General features: G+C 36.3%; 1 protein-coding gene across 1 annotated transcript in view; it reads right to left on the minus strand.

Annotated features, from left to right (window-relative positions):
* Positions 1–21,045, minus strand: part of SNAP91 (synaptosomal-associated protein, 91kDa) — a 149,931-nt gene that overhangs the window by 42,127 nt on the left and 86,759 nt on the right. Inside the window, exons 13-21 of the mRNA XM_012638178.1 lie at positions 20,556–20,674; positions 14,356–14,370; positions 14,041–14,208; positions 7,688–7,795; positions 6,797–7,057; positions 6,489–6,566; positions 6,253–6,324; positions 5,749–5,832; positions 4,374–4,457 (exon numbers count right to left, since the gene is read on the minus strand). Of these exons, the coding sequence (XP_012493632.1) occupies positions 4,374–4,457; positions 5,749–5,832; positions 6,253–6,324; positions 6,489–6,566; positions 6,797–7,057; positions 7,688–7,795; positions 14,041–14,208; positions 14,356–14,370; positions 20,556–20,674 (989 nt within the window). The remainder of the gene's footprint in view (positions 1–4,373; positions 4,458–5,748; positions 5,833–6,252; positions 6,325–6,488; positions 6,567–6,796; positions 7,058–7,687; positions 7,796–14,040; positions 14,209–14,355; positions 14,371–20,555; positions 20,675–21,045) is intronic.

Here is a 21,045-nt window from a genome sequence, read left to right on the forward strand (position 1 = left end):
TTTTTGAGACAGAGTCTCACTCTGTTGCCCTGGCTAGAGTGAGTGCTGTGGCGTCAGCCTAGCTCACAGCAACCTCAAACTCCTGGGCTCAGGCGATCCTACTGCCTCAGCCTCCCGAGTAGCTGGGACTACAGGCACACGCCACCGTGCCCGGCTAATTTTTTCTATATAATTTTAGTTGTCCGATTAATTTCTTTCTATTTTTAGTAGAGACGAGGTCTCCCTCTTGCTCAGGCTGGTCTCGAACTCCTGAGCTCAAACAATCCGCCCGCCTCGGCCTCCCAGAGTGCTAGGATTACAAGTGTGAGCCACCGCGCCCGGCCTTCAGTTGATATATCTTGAGCAGAGTTTGACAGCTTTACCCTTCACTGTGTGAAATAATATTTCCTTAGTTATAGACTTAACTTTCAAGTTTTCAGCCAGACTCCATCTGAGATATGGATGATGTCTGTATCTTACCAGAAATCTCAATGGCTTGGAGAGAATTACTCTTTTTTTGTTGTTATATTAACCAATTCTCCCTTCCCCTTCTTCCCTTTCTCATTTCCTCCCTTCATTCCTTTCTTTCATTACTTTGAGAATTATTCTTTTGGTCTGTCTTCATTGGCCACAATGGTTGCCTTCTCCAGAATTTTCTCTTCTTTCACTCTACTGCGTGTGCCAAACAAATTGAAATTTTTACTGAAGTGGTAGAAGAAGACTATGATGATACTTCAAATACAGTTCAGTTCTGAAATTGTTATTATCTGACAGTTCTAGAACTGAATTTGAATAAAGAATAACCAGTTTTTATGACAGATATGTCCATTCTTAAGAGACTATCCATTTAGTCCTTGTTTTCTGCTTTTAAAATGCATAAGAATTTTTGATAAAGCCTTCTCCTCAATTTTAAGATGGTTCTTAATTTTTGGGTTAAAAATCTCTAAAAACTACTTTAATAATAAATTATACCATATATTTACTGCCTTGCCCTTATGATTTACATGTAAATGTATTCCATCAAAAAAAAAAAATCTAATCTTAGCATGGGGTAAAAGTCCTCAGTCCATTGACCAAGGTTTCTTTTGGACAGTCTAATCCTCCCCTGACAGTGCCTGCGTATTATTTTTCTTTTTTATTATTTCACAAACTAGTTTTATTTCTAACAGTCAATAATCCAAGATCATAGAGAATCCTTCACAAAATACAATTCTTTCTCTTCTCCCTCTTTTTTTTTTTTTTTTTTTTTTGGTTCCAATTCCTACTTTGAATCTCATCACATTTGTGGGCTTATTATCTGTGCTTAGGCTCATTTAATTTTTTTAAATAAAAATTTAAAAAAAATGTTCCTCTTTGTTTCAATAGACTGTGGACTTAGCTGATCCTTTCCCACATAAACACAGACAGAAGTATTCACTGCAAATTACCATGCACAGTGCCCCAAATATGTGTTCCACATGATACGCATTAAACACAAATGTATGCATAATATGAAAACTCAGAAATAGCTATCAGCTAAATTACACATATAAATGTGACTATGATTTTATATGGTGTGTATATTAGCAGTGTTTTAAATTCTTTCTTTCTCTCTTTCTTTTTTTTTCTGGCTAGGAAAGTTGCTTCTAGTCCACAGGATAGAGTTATATTAACATTCCATGATGTTCTTTAGTGAGAACATGACTTCTCATGCTTTGGTACTTGAATAGATATGAGAAATGTTTTTCTATAAGCAAAACAGGGGTAAGTACGAAAAGCTGGCCCCCAAAATTAAGACCTCCAGAAATTAAAAGTAATTTAAAATTCCTTACATCAGGCCGTAAGGTGAAAGGAGAGTTAGTTTGCCTCATGCCAAGTAAATCAGACATTCACATATGTTTAAATTAAAAGAATTGTTCTGAAAGCAAACTAGACATTAAAACCCATCTATACCTATTTACATTAAATATTAATTTATTTGAACAGAAAAATAAGAAAGTATACACAATACCACTAAAAGAGTCACGTGATATAGTAGAAATGGAAAGTGCATAGTAAATAAGACCTATGTAAATGATAGTTACTTATACCACTGATTTCTCCTCTTTTATACCCCATTTTACCAGGATTTCAGAATGGGCAACACAATTAAATAATTTAAGCTTATATTTGGTGAATGACCTAATCTGTACTTTTTGTACACTTCCCCTGCTGGACCTATCCATATACCAAGCTGTGCAGTTGAGGCTTAGGTACTTCTTGTCCCAGAGGTGTTTTAGATCCTATCCTAATCCCCAGAATCCAATCTCTTGGCTCTGTCACTAACCTCTGACTTGGAATTGGATGGCACATTCTCTTTTCTCACAGGCTTTGACTGGCCTCTCTGCTGCAGTTCCTACTATCCTGGGCTCTTTTGGAAACACAATATCTCAAAATATCTCTAACCCTGGAGAACACAGAGAGACCACAGTGGACACTGAAGTACACAATGTGGCTTTGCAGCACTGGAAATGGTCAACAGTGGCTGACCACTCTGCCAGGCTCTTGTCTGGTAGGCTTCGAAACTCCCTTTGCGATCTGTGACAGGTGAAGGGATACCCAGGAGGAAAGAAAGACTTTTTAGAATTATGCAAAAAGTCAGAACATTTGATTTCATGTCCCATTTCAACCTTACTTATAACTTCAAAGCAAAAGCTTTGTAATCAGTAATCTCGTTTAAAAATTAACAAGGTCATGCTCCTGCCAAATACCCATTTAAAACCATGCTATTTCTGTGGCATGTTAAAATTTTATTGCTGAAGCTTGAAAATTTGAATTAAGTTTATTTGTTGAGTAACAGCCTAAAAGTTTCTGTGGCCAATTTCAAGCTGCTGTGAAGAACATCTAGGCCAGGAAAAAAGCCAGGCAAGCTAGTATTTTTTCCCCAAGTAACCAGCTGTGGTTTGAGTTAAGTGCACTGCCTCTTATCAGGTTTGCAGCTTTCAAAGTCTGCAACGACATCATGGTGGGGCCTTGGTTCTTCATCATTCAGGAAAATACCAGCTGGCAGTCACTGGCATGATGAATTCAGCACAGGAGAGTGTCATGTGTGATCAAGGTAGTTTGGGGAGGATAGGAAAGACACAAAAGTATTATTGCCCCAGGGAAAGACTGTTAAATAACCAGTCTGAATTGCTGATGGAAGGAAAGGTTAAGAGCAGGGCTGTGACTGTCCTCCAGCTTCTTGAGGAAGGATTTGACCTCAAGCCAAATTTCTTACAACTCTGAAGGCTGATCAGAGTCCTGAAGGATCTGCCATTATTCATTATTAGTCCAAAAATGAATGTTCCTTAGCCGGCTGTATATGGTATCAGGACTGTTCATTGTATAACTTATAATTTACGACTGCAGCCTCACTAAACATGGGAACGAGTCACTTGCCCTATCAAGAGCTATGTGGCTAGCAGGGTATTTTAGCTGAGAGACTCCAGACGTGGTGGCTTCCCTTATCAGTTCCTTGTCAACCTTAGGACAAAAATGCATCCCTTGTGGCGACTGCAGAGTGACCCTGGAAGCTACACTGGAGTGTCTGAGTTCTGTGTAATACTACTGCTGTGCTTCCTGTTATGTACTCTTCTTAGTTAAAATCAGAGTGAGATAAACCAAGAGCACCTTGTGAATTTCATAATCTGAACCTACACTTACTACTGTGGTCTGCAACTGGCAAATGCCTTGCTTATAAAAACAATAATTTCTAGGTCAAGCTATCATTAAGCATACTTTGTCTTGCCCCCAAGGAAGAGCAATACTTGGCTTTTACTGTCTTAGAGTCCTTGAACTGTTTCCTTTAATTCTATCTATATTATCCTGGCAGTAAGCAATAATCCTAGGCACATTGTACCAATCTACTCCACACGATGGTCCCGTTGAACTGGGAACACTCTGTGAGTTTTCACATGGAAAAACCTGTCAGCTTGTTTAAAAAAGTGGCATATGTAATAGCAGCTCTGACCCCATGGTAGGAATCTGTAACAGTTTCTCGTAGAGTGATTCATATATTACAAAACCAACTGTGAAACACCATGGTACATTTTTCCACAAATTCCTTAAAAAAAAAAAGATAGGCATAGACATTACAAGATAAAAATTGCTACATAAGCATGTTATCTTTTTAATAAACAAAAAGAAACATGCTGACTGAAAGTCAGGCAGATTAGGAGCTTCCAAGAAGCCACAGAGGTGGCTCATACATGTGATTTTTGAGACTAATTGCATAAAACCCTGGGAAATAATCAAACTTCTATTATACAATGTCTTTTCAATTTCATGTCTTGAAAGGAAAACATGTACCCTGCAATTTATGTAATATCTGTTACTTATAAAAATATACCCAAACTTAGCTTCTATAAAACCGTTTTATTTATTTAATTAATTACCAGCTAGGAGGTCTGCCGATGCTGATGAGCTAGAAGCAGCCTGAGATGCAGGTTGGGGTTCAGAAGCACTACTTCCAAATGCATCTATCCATTATCCATTAGGCAGCAGAAAAGTAAGAGAGTGTAAACAGTAAGTAATTTAAGTATTATGCAGAGAAATGCATAAGCATGACACTGTACGGTGAGCTGTCTCCTGTGGGTTTGCGAAATGATTGAGTGAACAAAATTATGTTCTGACCAGTTTATTCTCTCGAAAAGAGTTCTAAAATATTTAAGAATTAACACCTTTTTGTAAGATTAAGAGAATTCCTTTTTTTTTTTTTAAATAAAACTTTTGGACTAAATCCTGTCATCTATCAAAATAGCTGATCAAAGTTTTAAAATTTTTACCAAAAGGTAATAATATAGAATTGTTCCATTTAGAATTCTATTGAACTTTTAAAAATTTTCATAAATTTAATTCGAGCAGCAGCAACATTACTTGTACCTATATATCAAGGTTCAGTGTTTGTTTGACACAACTTTTGAGCCCTCTAGTGTCAGAGACCGTGACATCTTTGCACCCTTAATGTATCCATCATGGTGTACACCATGGTGCTTCAATGTACAGCAGGTACTCGATGTGGACTGAACTTTCTAAGGATGATATTTTAGCCCAAAGCTATATATATATTTATGGGTATTCATGAAGAAATCACTTCAGACCTTTTTTTCTACAAATTTACTGCTAACAGAAGCTTTAGACGTATAATCCAAATGAGTAGCTCGAGTTAATTCAGTACATCTCTCTGACTTCAGATAATATACAAAGGAAGAGGAGAATACATTTAAAACATTTAAATCAGCAACACATTTTCCAATCCTTCGAATTCTCTGGAGGGATTTTAAAGCATTAGACTCAACAAAAATAAACCCTACAGAACAGTGCACAACATCTAGAGCTTATGCTTTCAGTTTTAGCTGGCTTATTTCTTTTCAATTCTAAGTTATCTAGTTCATGTTTGTATTGCTTTTAAGAACTTAGAGATGTTGATTTAGGCCAGATCCAGATCACCAAGGAAGAACAGTAGAAGGAAGTTCCAATCAGGTGATTCTATATTAGGATGAACAAAAAGTGGAAAACATAAAGACTGCAAATGAAAAACTACCTAGTTTTGTTAGGTCATGCACTGAAAATTATGGTGAACTGATGAAGATGAAGATGATGGCAAAGAAATGAAAAAGATCTTAAAAACTTAAGTTTACATTTAAGAGATGGAAATAACTTCACATAGTTGAAAGAAAAAACGATGAAATAGAATGAAATAGAAGATCTAAAAATGATTCTGAAGGAAAAAAAAAGATTCCTAGGTGTTGAAGGAGGAGAGATACGCACCCCCAAAAAGGTCTATCACACCTGAAGAATCCACCTTTGCTGGAGAGGCAGTGGTTGCAGGAGATGGTGCTGCAAATGTATCCACTGCAGTGAAGCACAGAACAGGAAACAGTGCACGTCACCCAGAGGGAAATAAAACCTTAAGCCTTGACAAATGGCATCTTGAGATTTCATGATTAACTCCAGTCAGGAAGACTGTGGACACTCTTAACAGTTTAGGAAAAACAAATGGATTTTTAAATATATACTTTCTAGAATAAAATAAAATTTGACTCCTTAAGGTCAGAGGTTTTAGTGTGAAAAAAAGTTTTCTCTTTTCATCAGGCTTAGGATGTGAAATATTAACCCTCATCAGTTGGTGATGGGCCAAAGAATCAGACTTTTTTTCAAAATAAATTTTGAGTTTAAAAGAACTTAAGACAAACCCACGTGTTGTCACATCCACCTCTCTGCGAGTAACCCCCACAAGACATCTTTGAAGGCTTGACCTTACAAAGCACTCACCGGATAAGAGGTCAGCAGTGAGAGAACTCTCAGGCACAGGAGAGGCCCCTTGTGGTGGAGAGGAGAAAGCATCTTCCAAAAGTGAAACAAACCAAAACCAAGCAGAGGTAAGTAGTAGAAAGCTGAAATCAAAGTCAAAAATCTAACAAATGCATTATCACAGGTGAGTACAAAGAGCTTAATCATGAAAACATCTAAGAAAATGAAATTGAAAAAAAGGGTTGCTTTGGTTTTACCTGTACCAAACAGGTCTATGCTAGGAGCAGCATCCGGTTTAGGCGCTGCAGCGACTTCAGGTGCAGACTCAAACAAATCTAAGACCAAGAACACACATGCCTTTACTCAACTTGAACAAGCCTGAAACAGCATCACTTCCCAGTTCTGAATTAGCACTTTGCAGAACTCTGAATTAAGCAGCAAATGGTTTCTAGAGAACCATTTAATTACATAGTCTGCATGCAATAATAGTTGTGTATGCAGTACAGCTCAAGGGCCAGAATTCAATCCACCAGATGGAAAGAGTTCAACAACAACAGAAAATTACCACCAAAGATATCTAGAGCAGGAGGAGCGGTGGTGGTGGTGGCAGCGGAGGTGGTAGTAGTGGTGGTGGCGGCGGTGGCAGCGGTAGTGGCAGCAGCGGCAGCTGCAACAGCAGGAGCAGGAGAAGGAGCAGTTGCGGGAACTGGAGGGGCTGTGCTAGCTGTAGGGGTAACTACAGGAACACTGGTCTCTGGTGGCTTCATTGCAAATAGGTCCAGCTCGGGCGCAGCCTCTGCACTACCTTCAGATGGAGCAAAGGGGTCTTTTGGAAAGGAAAGTGGAGACACATACAGCATCAGTAAGGAAAGAGACAAGAGAGCGTCATCCTAGGGGTAAGAGTCACCGTACACAGATATTTACACACTAGCTAGGTGCGAGGTTGCTTGGATTTAACTGCTATCCTATCGGCAGGGGTAAGTGATTAGAATGCTTTTCTAAAGAAAAAAGAAAACTCAGTAGGTACCACAAATTTAGAAACGGAAACACTTTGCAAAGTGCCATAAGATTAGCCTATAAGCTGGGAGTAGAGATTGTCATCTTTCAGTCTTACTTAATTAGTCAATTTGGTAGCTTTGAAAATTCATTAAAACATGCCAATATATTTGAACTCAATGTTACAAAAGAGTGCAATATAGCATTAGAGAAAAAGAAAACATTAAGAGAGCATACTTGTACTGACAAAAATTGTCAATCTTAAGAAATTGCCAATTTTGATAAGTATGCACTCCATCATCTTAATGTTTTAAATGCTGGCATTATTTATCTAGTTATGATGAATGAGACTTTACACTCAGAAGAAAATAAAATCAGAAAAACACATGGCCATATCTAATTACAGGGGTTTCACATTAGGACAGAAAAATAACAGACTGGCGCGTGACTTTAAACCCACCATTTCCTGAACATGCATCAAGTGCTGCTGCTACAGGGGTTGGGGTAGCTGGTGCGGCGGCCCCTTCGGATGCTGCAGGGGCCTCCCCAGGAGAAGCTGCAAAGGCATCTTGGGTGCAGTTTTTAAAACAATAGAAATTAAAAGAATAAAAAGAGAAGAAAATATAGTAAAAGAACCAAGTTAAATTGTGAAGAAGGCTCCCTTATACAACATGAATTTTTTAAAATGCATTTTTATGGCCCATGCAATGTTGATGGTCACAAAACAATTACTCTTTGCGTACCTTTGTGTCAGTTAACATGCAAGTGATGTAGTGTTGATACTGCTGAGGCCTATCAGGATCCAAAAGGTAACAAGATTCTCATTGTATAAGGGCTCTAAGAAGCATGTTTTATGCATCATTAGAAATTAATGGATGTGAAAATTAAAACACAAAAATAACTACTATGTAATTTAAGACATTAAACTTTCATGTCCAGGCAATACTTATTCACTGTGTTATTATAATGTCTCTGACTAGTGGCTTCTAGCAAACATGATGTCTCCTTTAATGTTAATAAAATTAAATATATGATGGCAATGTAAACAAACAATTCTAGCTTTAAAATTTTTTATTATCTAGTACAGGCAAAATTACATGAAAGTTTAACATGAAAGGTTTACTAAGTGTTCATAAATATTAAGTCTTCACTATCCTTGAAAAGCATTTTCAGATATAACCAGGAACTTATTTTAAAGAAATAAGGAGATAAAATTAGGGTATGATACCATAATACTATTATATTTTTCTAGTTGTTTGGAAAATGATCTATTTTTAACAGATTAAAAATATAGTTTCATATTTTAAGACTATATTATCATTTATAGTAGAAAACCATTAACATACAAACAACCGTAGTTTATAAATGCCCAATTTACAAATGGCTGATGTGTACAAATGGTTTCCAATGTTATTCTACCAACAAACCGCGTTAACTATAGTAAGAAGTCCTGGAGCTTGCATAGAAACTCTCTAGTTTCAAAAGTACAGAAGGAATCAAGTCATCATAAGTATGACAGGCTTAGGAAAGGAAACCTCTGGGAGGTGGGGACCTGCACCCACCTAGAACCTGCCACTTACCTGCTAGACTTCCCATCCCAAAATACCGTCTTCCACAATATCTACCAGTGTTTCCTAGAACACCGTTCCTCCAGTCATTAAAAAAGTTTGTCAGATATGCTTGAGAAATGCTACCCAGTATATCCTCCTTCCTGGAGATTTACTTAGTATATTAGGCTCCAGGAAGTTCTGCAGTCAAGACACTTGTTTCTCAGTTTAACCCAGCATGTCCCAAACTGAGAGGAGTATGAAACACTCTGTAGTAATGCCCTGAGGTCTAGTGTTATGTGGAATAACAAACATTAAGTCAGAGACTTATTTGGGTTAAAAGGTCCTTTACAAAAACACAAATATCCCTAGAAGGGAAAATAAGCATCAGTTATTTATATCTTACAGATTAATTTGATCTGATTGCTTCTCTCAGCTATACTGAGGGTATATATGTTCTGAGTAGAGGTCAGGGGAGAGGTCAAATGAATAATACTAAAGAATGAAAAATACATCAAGGCACAGGGCAGGCCTACTTCCTAGATGCCACGTTAAGGATACTATACTTGAGGACTTAGAGCAACATGAAAACCGGAAGATCAGGGGCAGAAGAACACAAGAAAGGTATAAGACAAGGTTGGGAGGTCTGGAAATATCTTGCCATGAGTCAGGTGTGTTTTCATTCTTTTGATTCCTATAGATCCTGGAACTGAGACTAATAATATTGGGAAGAGTCAAAATAGTAATAGCAGTCATATTCTGGGGACATTATTAAATTTAATTCCTGCAACTGTCTTGTGAAGTAGATTATCTCTGTTCTATAGATAGAAGAACCAAAGCTTAAAGATTTTAAGTGTTCTCACCATAAACAATAGTAAGTGAGGTATGCATATGTTAATTAGCTCAACTTAGCCAATCCACAATGTATACATATTTTACATTATGTTGTATATGAAATATATTATTTTTGTCAATTAAAAAAATAAATTACTTTTCGAAAAAAATCTGAGTGACTTGACCAAGGTCAGCAAATAGAGTTAGCATTTGGCCCACAGTTGTCTGACTGAGCTTTGTGGATTTAGCCACCCTCCAGCATTGTTATGTATGAACTGTCACTTTCTACGACACTATTTCCCCCTTTTAGTATAGAATAAACATCAGTGAAATTAGTCCCAAGGGTCAAGTAGATATTCATGGACTGATCTCTTTAGGTTATCACTTATGTGTAAGTAAATGAAAGCCATATTGTTAAGGCTACATCCTCAAGAGAGGTTCCCCCGAACCCCCATCAGCAAAACATCTCCTTTTAATGCTTCTCTTGTTACATAAACCTAAACATTATGAACTTAACTCACCTGCTCCTGTCAACACTTTTCTTAAAGGGAGGAGCCCCAGCTGCTCCCAACCCCAGCCGCTCCCAACCCCAGCCATTTTGAGTCTTCCCAGCCCAGGAGAAGGAGATGTGAATGAGCCTCCAGATGGCACTAAGCCCAGTCACTGTCAACCGTAGCCAGGAAAGGGACCTTGAGCAAGAACTGCCCACCTGAGCTCAGTCAGCCCCAGAACTGTGAGAGATAATAATTTTTTTTTTTTTGAGATAGGGTCTCACTCTGTTGCCTGGGCTAGAGAGCAGTGGTGTGATCATAGCTCACTGCAGCCTCCAACTTCTGGGCTCAAGCGATCCTCCTGCCTCAGCCTCCCAAGTAGCTCGGACTATAGGCACACACTACCAAGTCCAGCTAATTTTTCTAATTTTTTGGTAGAGAGGGGATGTCACTAAGTTACCCAGGCTAATCTTAAACTCCTGGCCTCAAGCAATCCTCCCACTTTGGGCTCCCAAAGTGATAGGATTACAGGTGTGAGCCACCACACCCAGTTGAGATAATAAAATTTTGGTGTTGTTAAAACAAACAAAATTTCTTTTAATAACTAGTTTTTTTCATTATCAGTGGCAGCATTATCTTTCCAGTATTGCAAACTTAAGATATTTCCAATCCAGTTCTCTTTTCCTTGTTACTCATTTGCAGTTCATTTCTACATTCTGCCAGATTGTCAACCAGTGCTTTTTCCTGGACATGCATGCTCCTCCTGTTCTACAGTTATGACTCAGTCTAGGCCTAACCCATAAACTGATCTGACTACTACAGATTAGTCTTTTTTTTTTTTTTCCTAGCACTCTAGGAAGAATTTTCCTCTCAAACTTTTTTTCATGTGACCACCTCTCTTACAACTTCTAATAGCCGTTATTTCCCCCAGCCTGAACTATTCTTCCCATCTACTCCAGCCACATAGGCTATCTTTCAATCATATACTCAGCACAAGGGCTCTAATTGTTTTCAACAGCTCTAATTGTTCTCACCATTTTGGTTCCTTTTCTTCCACAAATGTCCCAGATTATAAGGCTCTTACTTGAAATCTAGTTGTAAGTGCTTATATTTAAGTATTGATTTTAACAAAGCTTGATTAACTTTATTGACCAGCCTATACAAACAGAGTCAGGCTTGTGAGGTTAAGTTCTTTGGTTTTCCAGCCACTTGGTTTCATGTTTGCAGACTACCATTTTCATAAAGGCTTACTCACAAATTGACACAGTTGATCGAAAGGGTACTTTCCTGGGTGTGCAGAGGAATTAGCATGAGTATTTAGAAAAACCTTGTGTTGTTGCAAACCAATGTGTTATTGTTAGTGAAGTTTGCATAATTAAAAAATAGGATGTTTTCAAGGATTTTGTCTTTTATTTTTATCAATATTTATAAGTTTTACTACATTGTTAAAGCATAACAATGCCTTTTAATACTGTTCTACATGATCATAGAAAGCAGATTTTATGTCTTAAAAGTTCACTTTAAAAAATAAAGCATTTAGGAAATGAAATGTATCTGAAAAATATTTTTAATGACTTGCATAAACTACTTACATTGAAATGACTAAAACATTATATGGGTATTTATTTGAATATTTCTGTTATAAATAACAGAAATTTACTATTTTCTAAATTTGTAATTTAAATATAGTACTAAAATACATATGTGATTTTACTGTTTTAATATTTCATATTCATAAAATCAAACAGCCATTTTTCTGAAACTGCAATTCATTAAGCTTATTTCTATAGATATCTACTTAGTTGCTATACATGTTGCATAGAACCTCAAAAGAGCATGCTTTAAAGTTGTGTAAATAAAATATAATTGGTGCCTTTATTATTCTCAAGTTCCACCACTTGCTGATTATAGAGTGATAAAATATAAAAAAACGGGCACACAAAAGGGCCACAGAGATGTTAGATTAGGTTTATATTTAAAATGAAATCTTTAAATGATTTCTTACAACACAATAAAGGGCATGAAAGAAATTAGAAAAGTCGTTGAAAACCACAAAACAGACAGTGACACGTACAGACGCCTGAACATAAATGATGCAACTTTCATAGCTGTCAGAGGCCAGAAGACAGTTTACAGAAGTACATAAATCAATAAAATAATTCTGATGAGACTCTTAGATGTACTCATTTTTATTCATTTTCCAGCCAGGTGACTAGAAAGGATATTGAGGAAATCCCAAGGACAGCCCCATTCTTTGGCATCAGTACTAGTCCTTTAAACTTGTATTTATAGGTAAAAAGAATGCCATCGTGAAAATATTCCCAAACAGATGTTTTGCTTGATGAATACAGTCAAAGCAGTAATTACTGATAAACAAAAACAACATAATGGCACAAAGAATATTTTAAAGAAATATTTTCTAGAGGGCTATGAAGGAAGTAAGACAGAATTGATTGATTTCTTAGGGGTAATCAAACTTTTTATAAGTGGACTGAAAACCAAAAATCTAAACAGCTAAAGATGTAGAAATGTTTCAGCACAAATTGTTACCCATCCTATCTGCACTGTCCATTTTCCTTGCAGTTTTTCTGTTAACAGAAGCCTATGAGAAACCACCCATACCCGACACCAATAATGGGGACGGGGGAAGGAAGGGTAAAGAAGTTGATTTTATAAATTTTAGCTAAAACTTAAATTTTTGGTCTCAAAAGATAATAGGGGCATAACTGAAAAACTAATTTCTGTAGTGGGTGACCTTTCATAATAAAATATTCAGAGGTCTGCAATCCCTTCTCTCCTACTTTTTCTAAAAACAGGTTTCTCCTATAATAGGAATGACAGTGCACGAAGGCAGCAGAAAATCCCTTTCATGAAAGAGCGGCAACAATGCTGTGTCTAGCTGAGTGCTCCTTGTCTTGGATGGTGTTGGCCAAGCTCGGAGACTGGGGCGCAGCAAGCAGCAGAGTGGTAAGTAACAATGTGTTAAGTGTATGTTCCCAAGGGAATATCTTAATATTGATTCTACCAGAGCCTGCCAAATCTCTGCCGCCCTCACCATCATGTGCTTCCATCAATTTATTTACCATATTCTCAAAATACCCTGGGAAAGATGTTATATGATAATGAAGACACGCAATACTATAATGACAATGGCACCACTCGATGTATGTATTTGATAAGAGAACTCCTCAATGTGTGGACATAGCGCCACTCGGTTGGGGATATGGATTTGTCCGTAAATAAACTGGCCCCACATGGCTCATGAAGTCCAGGCATATTATACTGGGTCAGAATTTACATTTGCATGGAAACCATATTTTTAGACATTTCACAAACTAACCTAAACCTGTTTTCAATCAGCATTTCAAGTGCTGCTTCAGATGTTTTCTAAGTTCCAATGCCGAAGATGATCCAAATTTTCACTCGGACAGAATGAGCTTAAAGCTGCAAAAACAGGCACATCCCTAAACTCTCTTCAGAGACCTACAAATCTGAACTACTCTTGGATGATTTTTTTGCCCTAAATATTAGGAAATAACTTAAACCAGTATTTTCTTTCCATAGTCCTCAAATATTTTCTGGGCTAGTCTAATCTGGCCCCAAAGCCAAACCTAACTATGACAGAGAGGTCTGCTACTGCAGAGTGGGTATGTCCAGGGCAGGAGTTCTGGTAGCAACTTCAATCCTCACTCGAAAAAAACCAGAAAATCATATGGGCCTAGACTAGAGCATTGCAACTTCTGCTATGAAAGTACTAAAATTAAGTGAAGAGAAAGTTGATGAATTTAGCGAAGATAAATACATATGGGTTAACACTGAAAAAGTACTTAAACAGGCTGACATGCATTTACATAACGTAAACATTTTTAAATGCCTCAACTCCCAGGTAATTTTAGCAATCTTGAAAGGAAAACGAAGGAACAGTGATGTGACTGACTAACCTCCGAAGAGATCCACGTCAGCAGTGACAGCAGTGACAGTTGTGGTAGTTGAGGCAGAAGCTGCAGCGGTTGCAATTTCAGCGGTTGTAGCAGGAGGGGTGGGCTCTGGTGCAAACGGGTCTGAAATCTGTGCTTCAGAGGGAACCGAGGAAAGCGCAGCCAAAGAATCTGTCCATTCCCAGAAACAGAGAGCAAATGGAAGAGAAGAGGAGGAGAGGACAAAAGATATACCAGACTCCAAATGATCAAATGAGGACAGTTATTAAGATACAGAAGTCTCTCAAAATGCAAGTTTAAAAACAAAGCTTTACTCACCCTCTCCCAAAAGGTCTGTCGTGGTCCATAACATGGCAGCATATGAATAAATAAGAGCTGAAGCTGAAACATTCAACCAGACCAATGTCCAAGCCAGATGAGGCACTAACTAAAGAAACTGTAGCTTTAGGTACCTTTCTGGACCACTTATAATTTAAAAGCACATACATTACCCACTATCATCATGGAACTTTCAGGCTAGAAGGGAACTTCAGCATTCTCTGGACCAAGTTTCCAATTTTATAGATGGGAAAACTGAGGGCAAGGGATGTCAAGAGACTTCCCTAAAGTCAGGCCTAAACAGTTTGACAGACTCCAATTATTTCCTACCAGATTTATCATTTCATCTGCTTTGACTTTGATTTCACTATACCATAAATGTCAATTCTGAAGAAACTGTAATTAACTGAAACTTTGTTCATCCTCTTTATTTGATGTGTCACTTAAGTCCAGAACACCATAGAATACATGGAGGCTTTATGGTAGCTATAGTCAAGATAATAGAAAATGCCAAAGATAGTCAAAGAATTGAATGCAAGTTTAAGTATTAGGAAAAAGAAAATCTAACCTAAATCATTTTCTTCTTCATAAGTTTTATATTATCAGATGTTTTTGAATATAATATATAATCCTGACATTTATAAACAGTATCTGACAATATATGAGAACTATTTTTAAGATGACTATGAGAGAAATTATGAGGCACAAAACTTTTCAGCCCTTCCGAGGTCAGCATGCCCTTGAGAGGCTGAACACTTTCCTAGTGTTCAACAGTGGAATTACAGTTGGCATCCTGAATAAAAAGTCAAAAGGGGATAGTCTTAACTGTTCAATGACTTTAGGTTAAGCATTCAGAGTGTCCAGTGGCATTCTTCTACTCTCAGTCATGTGATATACCTCAGGGCTCATATTTGAATTCATGAATGCCACTGGAAATTTATTTTAATCATGAAGAAATTTTATTGGAACTCATTAAGGAGCAATTTTTTTTTCAGGGCCTTGAAAACAATATGAGAACTCAGTAAACCTGAAGTTCTAGATGGAATTTTAAAAAACCGAGAAACATAAATCTGATGTTGAAAATAATCACATTCATTTAACCATACAATTTGCAAACCCAGTAAATATAATATCAAGTACTCTACAGATTCTCTAAGATTATTAAGACTCTTCTTAACTAAATCTTAACATATTTCACAACAATACTAGAAAATTAGAGCACACAGAGTACTGGACGTTAAAAATAGTTTTCAATCTGAGAATGTATGTCTAACAAATGCCGGGCAAAAGGTAAAAAATAACCAGGCAGGCCTGTGTTGACTTGGGGGTGGGGTGTTTTCTGCTGCTAGGTGGCCAGCTCCAAAGTCTTGAGAAATAGAAAGTCTTTCAAGAATTCTTCAAACCAACAGCACCTGGCCCAACACAACTGTTACCCTACAGCCACACATGTTAAAAATACCAATTAGAAACCAAGCGGGTCATCAGACAAACTTGATTTCTCTTCTCTCCTGGTGTCAGGGGGACTCTAACTAGCCCTGCTCTCATAGATGGCTACTTAGAGCCACAATGTGACTCAGCAGAGGAGATAAGAGCCATGTGATCTAACAGTTTGCAGATCCGCTATTGTCTATTACAGGAAATAAGCAATTTATTTAAAAAATTTGGTAAGTAATAAAGATGATTATTTATGTACACTAGCAGAGAGAAATAAGGAGATTTTAAAAAGAAGAATGAAAGATTAAATCAGTTCCTTGCATTTGATTAGTGTTTTGTTCAGATGGAGCGTGATGAGGCTGTCTGCAACAATACGACGGAAGATGAAAAGTACACTTCTTTTGGGATCTCCTAGAAAAATGCACGATGATTAAGCATACTGGTAGATAAGAGCTGCTGGAAATTTTTCCATTCCTCTCAACCATAGGTTTTAGTCTTGAAACTATTAATTTTCTAGATGAAACATAATTTATGTCACTTATTTCTTGTTTTAGACAAAATTTTCTCTACCATAAGAGGCCCTATTTTAGCATGATGGGATCAGTTACTAAATATTCACAAAACTGCCACTTTTTATAAAGGATTAAATTACACATACAAAAAATAAATTACCGCAGCAGAATTCAATTCATTTAGAAGTAGAACATAATCAGAGATTTTTTTGCATTATAGAAATTGCTAGAAAATATTCATTTTAACTGAGGAAACAGAATGACAACTAAATTAACAATGAGATTCTATATTCTGCAGTGAGATGTAGCTAGACTTTTTAGTTTATTATGAAGATTCAATATGTTAGTACATTTATTTTTTATTTTTTATTTTTTGAGACAGAGTCTTACTTTGTTGCCTGGGCTAGAGTAAGTGCCGTGGCGTCAGCCTAGCTCACAGCAACCTCACACTCCTGGGCTCAAGCAATCCTCCTGTCTCAGCCTCCCCAGTAGCTGGGACTACAGGCATGCGCCACCATGCCCGGCTAATTTTTTCTATATATATATATTTTTAGTTGTCCAGATCATTTCTTTCTATTTTTTAGTAGAGACGAGGTCTCGCTCTTGCTCAGGCTGGTCTCGAACTCCTGACCTTGAGCGATCCACCCGCCTCGGCCTCCCAGAGTGCTAGGATTACAGGCGTGAGCTACCGCGCCTGGCCTGTTAGTACGTTTAAAGTGCTCACCCATACCTGAAACATATCTGACGTTTGATAACGATAGCTAATTATATAGCAATAGCAAATATTTAAGTCAAGTTATAATTTTCATTATAGGACTGTAAATTTCAAAGTTTCTATAAATCTCCCAGAGTGTATGTGCATGTGTGCACATGCCTATGTATGAAAACAGCCTATAGACATGCATCCCAGATTTAATCAACAAGCAAATGGTAACATGAGTCACAAAAACTACTTGTACCGTAGCTAACATTGTACATGGTAAATATTACAGTCCTATGATCACATAATAGTGATTAGCTTTCAAATGCATGTTGATAATTATTTCAATTCTAATTAAACCCTAGCAGTAATCTTGTATTTCTCAAAAAGTAGAAATTTCAATTCAAGCATTTATAAAAAGAAGTTATTTGTTTTTCCACATCTAAGATATACAGGCACGCAACACACATACTCAATTATTTGTGCTTCTGAGACATGAGTTTATTATGAAGAAAATAAAACACTCTCCCTATTACAGAGCCAAAGGTAGGGATTTAATAAAAATTTTCTGCAATCTTTCTGTCAAATGAGTTTACCACCAGCTTGCAGAAATGCCAAATCTTACATGTATAATTTAAATTAAAATCACTAAACTATGATTTTGCTAAAATTTGGTTGCTTTACATTGTAGGAAAAAAATAGTAACATTACAATATATCCCTTGAAATGGAAATATTTATCAGTACCTATAACCCCCAAGAAAAATTCACTAACATCTGAAGTGGCCATGGTCCTTGGAAACTGAAATCCTTTCACTGTCACTATGATCAGATAAGTACCTTCAAACAAACTTATAAAATTTTAGAGTTTGTATTTTATTGTCTAGTTAAACAAAATTCAAATATGCTTCAATAATAGAAGTGGCTTGATCTTATCAGGCAAGATTGAGAGAGTGATTTTATTTTTTTCCCTAGTCAAATGAACCAACACATATCTGTTATTATGTAATTTAGCATCACCTTCAACCACCACTGGGTTATCTACAAGATAAACGCAAACAGAAGGTATCTATTATTGCTCAGTTTCATATTATAGAAGTTTATTTCAATTTTCTTAAGGCTATAATTTTTACTATTTTGCTTGGAATCTGGAGAATTTATTTTTTAGCATTTTCTTGAAAAGTTGACTTTTCTATTGCTATGAAATGTTGCAGTTGTAGATATTTTGTTGAGATAAAAATGCTGTCTAATCATCAAAAGGTAACCATCAGGCCCTAAGCCGAGGCTTCTACTAGCCTTTGTACCAAGCATAAAAAAGTGCTCCCTGTAGAGGGGCAGATCAGAAAAAGAAAAGCATCTCCTCCTCAAGGATAATGAGAAAGGCTCACAGCTTGACTAGAAGAGTTTGGCTGGATTTCAGCCCCTCTTGCCCTGCCTTTGAGCAATGCACAAACTGCCTGACCATATTGCACAGCCCTGGCTAAAACCACACTGTTCTGCTTTCTTTTATATGCAATGATATTTTCATGTTTCAATCATCAATAGTTAATTATTTCTAACCAGTAGAGACTAAAATGTAGTCTAATAAAATTGGTTATTACAATATTACATATCTTAGCAAAAAGCACTTAAAGATGAATATGAATAAAAATGTTACATTACAATTAAAAAGATTTCATTTAGTTTTTTCCTTTTATTTATTTGGCATTCTTCTTTTGTTGCCAAAAGTTAAAAAAGAAAAAGACAAAATTTCTCTTTAATTTCATGCCAGGGAATACGGTGTAAGGGGATTGTTTATAGTCTTACTGTTTATTCATTAAAAGTCTAACTAACTCACTAAATGATTGAAAAATTCTAAAAATTGGAAAGTATGAAACACATACTGATTTAAATAGTTGAGATAATTAAAAAGACATGCATATAAAACCAAAAAAACTTTTGTGTTACCCAATAAATTTACAATTAAAACTAAATTTTAAATTATAGAAGTTCTGTAAGAGTCATCTGCATCTTTATGAATGAGGGAGTTTGAGTTAAGGATATGAATTTGAAACATTTTTAGATAAATAGGAAAATAATACATGGTATAAGACACTGTGGTAATGAAAAGAAATTATAAGCAAATTAAAATAAGATGAAGTTTAGAATAAAAACGTGTACAAGAAGAATGTCATTATAAAATCTCTTCGGCAATATTTTCCTTAACTAATTAGAATTTAATAATGTTAAATGAAGTTGAAAGAACAATTTTATTTTAAAAATTGATAGCTGTAGCCTTAGGAGTTGAACATTTCAATATAGGAGATGATTTAAATATTTAAAATGGAAACATGCCAACATTTAAAATGCTCATATTTGTAGTTAACAATTTTATTTCAGAAGTAGTTATCTTTCTGTTATTTTTGTTACCAAAAAGCTTGGAAATAAGATCAAGAGATTACAGAATGTACTTTTGATGTTATACTGACACACTGTTTAACAAGACCACCCAAGGAATATTTAATTATCTAGAGGAATGTAACTTTGTTTGACTTTGTTATTACTGTAATTAAGGACTCTGATTCTAAAATGATAAGTTACAAATCTTGTCTGCTAGTGATGCAAATAATTTGGGAAAAAAGATAACCTCAAAGTTATGATTTTTATTACTCTATAGGATATTAATAGTTTTGTATCTAAACTAGCCATCTTATTCTATTAATAGCATTCCTTTTCAAATGCCTATAAATACCCAATTCCTCAAAATGCTCTTTGCATCAATTTTATCATCTTGCTGGTTTCCTCATTAGTCAGTTACTAAGTCTTTCACTTCTGTTGCTTCTATAGTTGTATAAGCCATGTCGTAAACATTTTGAAAATGTTATTCTGATCGTTTGATGCAGTAGGGCATGGTATTTAAAACCAACTCTGTGCAGCTTTGAGTCTTATGCAGCAATTATCTTAATTTTTATATTAGTATTAAATATGTTTTTAAATCCAATATTTATAAAAGGTTGATTTTTCTGAGCTCAATGGGAATCAAGTGCCTAGGTGTGGTTTCTCTCAGTCAATCAGGTTAGTATGATTTTTTTCTGACACAAACAACAATCTGTAACAGATTTCACTTGCCTGAAGTCAAATACACTGTGTATCAAACCAATTCAGGCCTAAAGGAATCCGGGAAGGAGGCTACACTTTACCAAACCAAATTAGAAATGCTGCCTTTGAGTAACCTCATAAATTGATGGGAATACTCAGTCCTCTAAGGCCTAAATCTCTGGAGAACAATTACTAAAAATAATCAGAATTTTAGAATAGCAAAGAAAAATACTTCCTTTGTGCCAACTTTTAAAATAAAAACGATATTACTTGAACATTTTAACTGTAGTATAGGCACTTTCTGTCTCTCTCTCTCTCAACATATATTACAGTCAATAGATGCCATTCTTAGCATTTTCCCTCCAAGTTTCTAACACCATTTTGGATAATCAGAAGGTAAATATAACCATTGTAGCCCATACAAAAGCGACTCAATAAATGACTAGGGAAATGGCACGGTTGTGTGACTTCGCTCACCTCCCCATGCAGTGGCGCCTCCAGCGGGTGCTGGTGGTGCTGGTGCCGCGGCTGCTGCCGCCCCGGCAGAGGAAAAGTCTGGCTGCAGGTCCAGGAGATCGCTAGATGGTTTGGAAGTGCTGAAAGGAAAACAGAACTTTAAAATTAGATTTTGAAATTTTATAATGTAAAGGTGTTTTTAAATAAACGCTTATGCAGAAAACAAAGATTTTGGATATTTTAAATCCAATAAAAGAATAGAAAGTGTAGCAGTATAGCATATACCAAAGGTTGGCAAACTACTTTTGTAAAGAGCCAGATGGTCTTCATCGCTATTCAATTCTGCCACTGTAGCACGAAATAAGACATAGACAAGACATAAACAAATCAACATGTCTTTGTTCCAATAAAACTTTCTTTATAGGGGGCTGGATATGATCCCTGGGAAGTGTCCTACAGGGCAATAAAAATCATAACCTTAAGGTTATCTTTTCTCTATTTCCTAAAATCT

Source organism: Propithecus coquereli, unplaced genomic scaffold, assembly GCF_000956105.1.
Source record: "Propithecus coquereli isolate 6110/MARCELLA unplaced genomic scaffold, Pcoq_1.0 Scaffold127, whole genome shotgun sequence".
NCBI lineage: Eukaryota > Metazoa > Chordata > Mammalia > Primates > Indriidae > Propithecus > Propithecus coquereli.